The sequence below is a fragment of the Lutjanus erythropterus genome, chromosome 5, assembly GCF_056507025.1.
Source record: "Lutjanus erythropterus isolate fLutEry1 chromosome 5, fLutEry1.hap2, whole genome shotgun sequence".
Lineage (NCBI taxonomy): Eukaryota > Metazoa > Chordata > Actinopteri > Lutjaniformes > Lutjanidae > Lutjanus > Lutjanus erythropterus.
Genome location: NC_139321.1, coordinates 34,882,062 through 34,891,720, shown reverse-complemented (window position 1 = coordinate 34,891,720; position 9,659 = coordinate 34,882,062). Strand labels below are relative to the sequence as shown.

The following is a 9,659-nucleotide window of genomic DNA, read 5'->3' as shown; positions in this document are numbered from 1 at the left end:
ATTCACCAAAAACATCTTGGCTGGTCTTTCCACTCTTTCTCCATTACATTAGAAAATGACGCTGTCAGTAGGGTCTGGTTCGGTGAACATGATTAGACTAATATAAAGTTGTGCGGTGATGTCACATAGCAGACGTACAAATTTTAGTTGGTTGCTTATATTCATGATTTTATGTTTGCTTATTTTATATGGCAAGGTGAACTAGCTAGAGTAGCTTTGTCATCTTCATTCAAGGGCAACAAAAACAAAATAAAACTCACCCAAAAGGTCTTGGGTCTCCTGGGTTGGTCAAAATAGCCAGCAAAAAAGGGTAGAAGAGCTTGTTTTGACAGCATTATGAAGAAGATCCCACCAGAGACCTTTTTGTCAAAGAGTAAAATCCTTTTTGCTAAACCAGAACAGCAATTTTATCATCGTAACACACACTTCATTCAAGCTTGACAGAAACAAAATAAAAGTCACCAAAGAGGTCTTGTCTGGGGTTGAAATAAACCCTTAATTCACTGAGGCAGGTATGAAAATATTCCACATGCCATCTTTTCTGATGTCCAACCTCCCTTTAACTCCTCTCCTTTCCTTGCATTGACAGGATGTAAGCATTTTATTACACTGTCCAAGTAGAATATAACATGAAACCCATTTAATCCTTATGCAAAGTCATATAAAGGATATTATCAATGTTGATTTGCAGTTTTAAGACAGCAAATTTTTATTATTCCAACAACTATAATGGCATTTTTGAACTGATTCTTCCATTGAAAGGAGGGCGTGTAAATCCTGTTCCTCTATTAGTTCTGAGTCATATTTACCCATAAATTAACAGAAAGTCATGAGTCATATGTACTTATAAAACAGCAACAGTTGATCACATGTCATTTTGAAACATAGCATCATCCAGAAGAGTTTTTTTGTGCTAAAATCAGTCTCAGGTATAAAAGCATGCAACTATGCAAATGTGAATAGGTGTTCTGCTGTCGAACAGGAAAATGTGCGCTTATCAACAGGCGTAATAGTTTCCAGCTGTCTTCAGTCTGTATTTCATCTCTCACATCTATTTTTATTTCCCTCATTCTCGTACTAATGATGCATCGTCCTGAACCCTGCACTACTTGATGGTTTTCATTTTTCCAGCTGAGCGGTCTTTGGTTGAAGACCTTGTGATCATGAATACACATTAAAAATATGTTTCAAAACAGTAACAGATGAATATGAAGTAGGTAAATTATTTAAAATTTTTAATTAGAATTGAAGACACAACATTTTGAAAGAGTGACATTGTCTTCTATCGTTTCATTTTCTTTCTCCTGTTTCTTCACTATCAGGCTTTCCAGACTTGGTGTTAGTTCACCTTCACCGTTTCATCACCCCGTCTCTCTTCACTCTATCTTTTCTCTGTTTTGGGCAGAACTAACTGTAATGACTGGACCCACGGTCACAGCTATTTTTCAGATTGGTTCAGTCTAGCTGGAACCGAGCTTCTCCACCACCCTGACCCCTGACAGGAAATGGCATCCTCCACAGTCCACGCTCTCTAGGCTCCCGCATTTCGAGCTCTGCCAAAAAAAATCATCTGCCACCAAACAGCCACACTGCGCCTGGGACGGGATGTGGAAAATCGGGGCTGACCTGAAATCCACTGTGGCGTTCGGAAAATAGCCTATTATGTCTGAGGTTTCAGATAAAGCTGTGAAAATTCCCTCACGTCTTACAAATATGACAGCAAGTAAACAAACAAAACAGGAAACAGTCATACACAGATTGTAGACTGGACTGTAATGATAGTAGGTATGATGTGGCTTAAAAAGAATCATGATACTATTATGAAAGCCCTTGAATCTGTTCTATGATATGCATATTTGATAGAAAACGACAATAACATTACATTACATTTCTTTTGATAGGAAAATCAATGTTTACTCTGTATGTATTTATGTTTGAGGCTAGAATAAGGTTGTAAAAGTGCAACACTGATGTGTGAAAGCCTTGTTCACAGTAAATGAGCTTCCAATAAGCCCCGTGGCCTCTCCTCCCCCACTGTTCCTCCACTAATCATTGCCTGACTGTCATGGTGGTTTTCTTGGTGGCCTGGGTGGCAGCCTGGTGAGAGGTCATGTTGGATTAGAAAGCACCCTGTGTGATATAGGTTACTGCACTGAGCTACTGGCAGGGTGCTGGGGTGCGGGGGTGGTGCGTGCACAAACACACACACACACACACACACACACACACACACACACACACACACACACACACACACACACACACACGCACACACACACACGAAGACACAGAGAGACACATGAGTCACAGCAATGACAAGAGCTGTATTTGATACATCTACTGACCTGGTGCTGTGGATTGTTTCCTTGCATCATTAGTGATCTACTGGCTGATGCATACTGTCATGTTTGTTATGTTTGTTGCAGATAGCAGCCTAAGATAATAACCAAAAGTGTAAGATGACAGATTTTAAGGGAAAAAAGCAGCCACTGAAAAGCTTCATATCTTCTAAAGGTTTTTGATATTAATAATTTAATGCAGTTTCAACACTTAAAGCTACTAGAGGGAGTTTTGTTGATTTTGGAACAAGATAAATAGATAGATAAATATACAAACTTTGTTAACTTTTTGTTAAGGTAACAAAAGCTCAGCTAGAAAAGAAATGAGCACCCCTGAAAGCCTACTTTGTAAACATTAAGATCCCTTAAAACATAATAATAGGAGGAATATGTAAATGTAGTGTGTTTATTTGCTCATTTGTCTCCACTAATAAACACACGCTGTGTGTGTTGTGCTGTGGCAGACGCACTGTCCCTGGTTCTGAAACAGAGCAGAGGAGATTGATAGACAGGCAGCCAGACTCTGTTTGGCTTCTTAGTTCTGGTTGCTTTTTTGTGAGTTGTAAATAGAACTTTTGGTGCTAATTCCACAATCCACAGAAAAACAGAAATATTTGCATTAGTTCACATTCACAAAGATCAGATGATGATGTAAATACCTTATAATAAGCTCTGTAAAAGCCTAGAATGTAAAAGAGTAGAATGGTTTTTGTAGAAACACTGTAATTGACTGCACTTCCTTGTATGCGTGTGCATGTGATGATTAGTAGCGGTGCACAGCAGAAAATAGCACTCCCCTGAAATTCAAACCCTGGCTAAAACATTAACAAAAAGTTACATTATTTGCTAACTGGCAAAAAAGTTAGTCAGCCTCATGAAGGCCCAGCTGGGACGCTCTAATTTCTAAACTTGTTGGCTGAATTAAAGGAGCAATATGGCCAAATTAAAAATGAATGAATGAACTGAAATTTAAAAAATGCATAACAGTACAGTGAGGAAAAAAAGACACTACCTGGCAGCACCTAGCAGACTGTTTTAACAGATCGACTGGAGAGAAAGAAGAAAACATGTATCACGGGGACTCAACTGTGTGAGCTGTGCGTCTTAACTTTCTTTGAGGAATCTGATTGTTTTGATGAAATCCACCAAAAAAATGACAGGCATCTAAAAGTTTAAATTAAGAGTTTTGGTACAACAGAACTAAATTTATTAGGTTTACAGTAAAAACCAAACTGAAGTTCTTTCTCTGCTAATTTTCTTAATTTTACTACAGTTTAAAGGGTGCAACGTGATTTAAAATTAAACCATGATGTGAACTGGATTTGAACAGGGCTGGTATTGGTACTCGACTGAAATAACCCAGTATCAAGGATCTTAAAGACCATTTATATGGTTTTGTTTGCAGCCAACCACTGAAAACATTCTTCATCAAGAAGAACCTTCGAAACAAGGTATCAAGTGAAGTACTCTGTTGGTATATGTATCTTTAAGGGTATTGGTATTGGTCTGTCTGTATTGTATTTTTTTTTTATGATACCCAGTCCTAGATTTGAAAAATAATCTGTGATCGTATAAGCCAGCCAAAATATTTTCTAATGACCTTCTGGTGCATATTCCTGTTTGTTAAAATGCCTTGCCTTGTGGCATTGTCATACTTTACACACAGTCTGGCATTACATCTGTTTTTCTCCCAGGAGAGCATTTCATTTTTCACTTGGCCATTGGAGGGCACTGCGACGCAGAATCACTCTCATTTGAGATTCAGTCAGAGCTCCAGTGAGTCTTTCTAACAGTCAAAATGAACCACAAATAATTACATTTTCCATTAATCTGTGAAAGCTTCTCTTGATGATTCATGTTTCATTTACTGTTTTAGAAGTCTGGTTTCAGTCTGACTCCCATTGTGTGTCTCAGGCAGGTGTTTGTAGTGACAGACAAAAATTCATTCCCATGTCTGTAACCATGGCAGCCACAGAGGAGAGGGAGAGAAAAAAAAAAAAAGTCTTGTTTTCTGTTTTTGTGTGAACCAAAAAGAAAAAAAATGCCAGCAATGACAGCTTCTATCTCCTTTACATGAGAAATCCTGTGCCAATTTGTCTCAAACTTCATTAATATGACCCTGTTGTTGTGACATGAGGTCAGCATCTATCTTGCTTCATTAAGCCTGAGACAGATTTCATATGAGACGTCTCGCAATGATAGTCAGGGGTCATTTTCCACGCAGGTTTGCATGAATAATAAATGGCTGGTTTGGCAGATTAGGAGAGGTCAAGCCTCGGGTGGAGGAAGCAGATGTGATGTGTGCGATGCATGTCGGCAGAGCAGAGGGAAGACGCTGGAGACACACCTACTGCAAGTCACTCCAGGATCACATGAGATACATGGGTACCACTTATCAACAACACTACCCTCATAAATCATCTATAAATGGTTTATACCCTTTTATTTCCTGATCCAGTGACTGCTTACTACTAATTAATCTTACGAATGAGTTACTACCATTTATAACTGGCAAAATTGAGTTGTATTGTAAATGATTACATGGCTTAATTAAATACTTGATTCTGTTGTGTCACAGCATCCTTAGGTCTGTTATTTTTGTATAACAGACCATTGCTATGATTAACAGACTGCTGCTATGGATGCAGCTGTGATCATATCATACACTACAGAAGCAATAATATCATTTTTAAATTAATATTTTGTGTGAAATGGTTGTTTTTTTTTTTTTTTATAGAAAGTAGCCGTGTAAAATTTGTGTTGGGATTCTGCACCACCCTGTCGGGGTTTATTTCACGATAATGACTGACTCGCTGTACATTAAATACCTGATGAAGCTGACAGCTGTAAACGCTGATGCAGAGGAAAAGGTTAGCTGAGATCTGATGTTCTGTGACAAGCAACAAAGTACTGGTGCCCTTTGTATCTACTTTGTAACAGCTGATTAATGATTTATAAAGACTTATAAACTGTTTATATGGTAATTCAAAACCATTCTGTTTTATATATAATTTCATATAATTTTTATATTTCTAATTATATTTTTTAAAATAGAGTAATAAAACATTAATAATTCATTTATAAGGGCAATTCTATTGTAAAGTTGCACAATACATGTGACAAAACTGCAGGAATTTGAAAAATACAGCTGCACATGCACTAATTATTGTTGGGGATGCTCAGTTTTGGGGTTTTGATGATATCCAAAATGCAAATATTTTCCAGCTCATTTTGGCTGATTGCACCTGATGAGAGAACAGAGAACATCAAGTTTCTCCTGTGATGGAATTAAGCTATTGGTATGCCTCTTAATTATGACGCCCCACTGGCAGATGAAGACATAAAATAGAATGCTTATCAAAATGTACACGGGGCAAAATAAGATTTATTTATCCATTTATTTATTTATTTGCTGGTGCCTGTTTCTCATTGTTCTTCACAAATTCATCATAATGATCTGGATGACGGCTCTTAAGATGGATAATTACATTTGTAGTCTTGAAAGAATGTGATTGGGCTCCGCATTTCATGACCAACGCTGATCAATCACTGCAAATAGCAGCTTTGCTTTCCATTTTGGAAGTTTCAAAAAACCTCCATGCCACAGATGTACTTGTGGAAATCTGTCTCTGTCAGTTTGGTCCAATTTGTCAACATAGCAAACATGAAGAAACATTGGTACATCAGTTTATCAAGACTGGGATGTCTACATAACTATAAATTAATTGCTTTCAGAAAGTCTTGTGTTTGTATTGTAATACAGCAAACCCACTCTGGAAATTAACTGAAATTAAACTGGACTGAAGACAATAATGAAAAACAAAATAAAAATAACATTTTAGTAGTGAAAAATCTAAAACTATAATACTTCTGTATCAGCCACTACCAATGATGTGCCAATATATCTGTGCATCCCTAATTATGCTGATGAAAAATAACATACAGCGTTTAAGAATTCAAATATGTGTTCATCTTTATTCACAGCAACTGGTGAAAAGTCATTTGATCATTTATTTTCTTTTAAACTTTGCTTGTAAATTTCACAAACACATGGTCACAGCTCGCCGGTGACCCATTTACACACGCTACAGGTGGGAGATGTCAAACGATAACATTGTTCGAAGGAGTGGCAGTGTCACATGACCATCTGGACAGGAGCAGAGTGTTTCAAACATTACAGTTGTTGGAAGAGTGGCAGTGTCACGTGACCATCTGGACAGGAACATGGTGTTTCACATATCCACTCATCTCTTCAAGAGCAAATCATAAGAATAATAAAATTTAATAAATACTTTATATATGTATTTAGATTTTTATCTTCATATACATGCATTTTTTTTAAACATGCAAGGTAATTACAATGTTACACTTTGCATCGAAGCTGAAATAAAATGCTTGAACTTATTAAAGTCCGGGACAGACTCCCATTTGGCAAAAGCAAAAAAAAAAAAATCAAATAGCTATTTACAAATGCTCTTTTATAGATCTGTGCATCTTCTGCTCGGTCATTATGCAATCAATCTTTGTGGATTTGTTTACACACCATCCATCACAACAGTTCTATCTGCAGTCCTGTATTAGCCTCTCAAGTACCATTATCAATAAATAAAATATTCAATACAAGATGCTTTAATATCCATTTTAAGTAAATAAAGATTAACTTTTAATCATTTTAATACACAAATGATGATAGTTGGCTATTTTTATGTGAAGATAAATATAGTAGTAATACATTGTTTTATTTTCTCCTCAGCAATAATCTTCTATGGCTGAAATTCACATTTTCTCATTGTTCACTTTGGAATGAAACTTTTTGATCAATAAAGAACTCACTGGAGTGAAGTGGGGGCTTAATAATACAAGATCATTTCAAGATAATCACAAGTATATGGACCAATAAATCACATTAAAGAAGAGGAAGGAGAAAGGGAAGAGGGCTCGGGCGTACAGGTCGATCCTTTTGGCAGCCGAGGGGATGACCGGTTTTGGGGGAGGAGGTTTCTTGTTGTTCTTGGACTGGGATTTGCCGGCACCAGCGCCGGTATCGATTGGCTTCCCGTAGCAGTCAAAGTTCGACAGCTCAAAGTCCCGCGGGAGGGAGCCCACGATGCTGAAGTCGTTGGTCCGCAGGTCCGATTTAGAGGTGCACACCTTCTTGCAGCGGGTCTCCGCCACCTGGGCGCAAGAGAGCAACATGAGGGAAATCAGAATTAATTGTCAAATTCTGCAGCATTTTATTCTAAAAACGCATTTATCTATCTGAGACACGCAAACTGAGATGAGATTAAGAGTCTGAAAGAGCTGCTGGCAGCCCCTGAGGCGGTGTTACCACATCAGAGTGTTTAAAACTAAGCAGCAGACTGGGATTACTGTGTATACCATGCAGGCTGACTAGTGCTGCTACTAAAATACTAACAAACATTATTCCATCCAGCACACACAGTCACAACTGCCCCTCAGTCCCTCATTACTTACCCAGCATTTATCAGCTCTTTTCCCTGAATATTGTGTCCAGTAGCCTTAACATTTTAGCTGTTGTCCTGTTTATAACACCTCCATGTTTGGTTTAGTTTAGCAACTACTGATTATTTTCACTGGCGATTAATCTACTGATTATTTTCTGTTTGGTCTATAAAATGTCATAAAATACTGAAAAATGTTGATCAGTATTTTCTAAAGCCCAAGAAGACGTCCTCAAATGTTTTCTTTTGTCCACAACCCAAAGATATTCAGTTTACTGTCACAGAGGACGAAAGAAACCAGAAAATATTCACATTTGAGAAGCTGAAGGTTTTTTTTTTTCATTTAATAGCTAACAACTAATCAATTAATTAGTTTGCCTGATTTGTTATCTGTTATTGACCTTTGCTCCAAAACCTGACCCAGCAAACATTTATTTCATTGGAGTCCTCAAGGTATTATTTGATTTGATAGGATTTATTTTTAATGTAAAAAAATATAATATATATATATATATATGTAAATGAATAAATATTCAAAAGACTTTCAATGAGCAACATAAATAATATTTCATGTCTGAACAGGAGCAGGAAGCAAGACGCTTGTTTAGTGATACTCCTGTTATACTTCGTTATGTTATGTTATATTTTGTTATGCTAACTTTTGTTATGCTGTTATGTTATATTATGCTATGCTTTGTTTTGTTATGTTATATCATATTATGTTATGTTTTGTCTTACTGTTATATGTTACATTACTTTATGTTACATTACCTTATGTTATGCTATGCTATTGTTTTAGCCACTGATGGCAGCCATTGAATCTATTAGTCATTAAGGCATCACAACATGGTTTGCTAACCTGTCTGTTAAACTCCAACTCCAAAACATGATCAGAAGGGCTGGAAAAATAATTGGCATGCTGCCCCCATTATCCCTCCAGGAGATATTTGAGGAGACGGTTAGGAAACCCAGCCTTAAAATCACCCGTGACCCGAACCACATCCTTCACAAAGAGTGTGAGCTGATGCCCTCAAGCAGAAGGTACAGATTAGCTGCCTGTAAACTGAAGAGGTATAAACTGTGACGTCTGTAAATAAGAATGGATAGGAAGGGAAAAGATAGTGACACCTTTAGCCACAATACAAAAAATAATATTTTAATATTTTACCAGCACTCTGGCGTCTTCTTCAGGCTGTTGTAGAACCAAGCAGCAGAGGATAAGACACAGGACGGCTCCCTCATGAGTTGGAGCGTCCTCATCGACTAGTGGTACCAATAAAACACTAACAAAGATTAATTCCATCCTGTACCCACATTCGCACCTGATTCTCATTCCCTCATTATTGCCCCGTATATATCAGCCCCTCTTCCTGGTTTATTACACTCAGTAAGCTTAGTACTTTAGCCCCTGCCCTTGTTACCTCAATGAGTGTCCCTCATTGAGCTCAGTCCTCCTCGTGAGTAAGCACACCTGTGTTTTATCCTCTGTTCTGAGCTGCTTTGTCCTTCAATAACCTGAACAAGTCACGTTGAAAAGTCAGTGAAATATTAAAAGATTATTTTGCTAGCTTTTCCCACAACCTGTAAATAATAAACACTGGCATCTGTGCAACATTTTGGGGTAGGGCATTGTGCAATACTCTTGGTGTGTATGTTCTGGTGTTTATGGATCTAAGTGTGATACTGAAGGAGAGCAGTCCACAGCTAGAGTTACCAGCGCTTAACAGGGAGATGTTCTTCATCCTCTCAAAAGGCAGCGGTTGCAATCATGATTTAATTTAGTGTCTAAATAATTGCATTTGCTTAATAAATATGAATACTTTTTACCATCAGCCAGAGACGTTAAGACGTTCACGGT

General features: G+C 37.5%; 1 protein-coding gene across 1 annotated transcript in view; it reads right to left on the bottom strand.

Moving 5' to 3' along the window:
- Positions 1–6,294: 6,294 nt before the first annotated feature.
- glrbb (glycine receptor, beta b) overlaps positions 6,295–9,659 on the bottom strand; it is a 41,350-nt gene continuing 37,985 nt past the window's right edge. Inside the window, exon 9 of the mRNA XM_084719721.1 lies at positions 6,295–7,514. Within this exon, the coding sequence (XP_084575847.1) occupies positions 7,218–7,514 (297 nt within the window). The 3' untranslated portion in view covers positions 6,295–7,217. The remainder of the gene's footprint in view (positions 7,515–9,659) is intronic.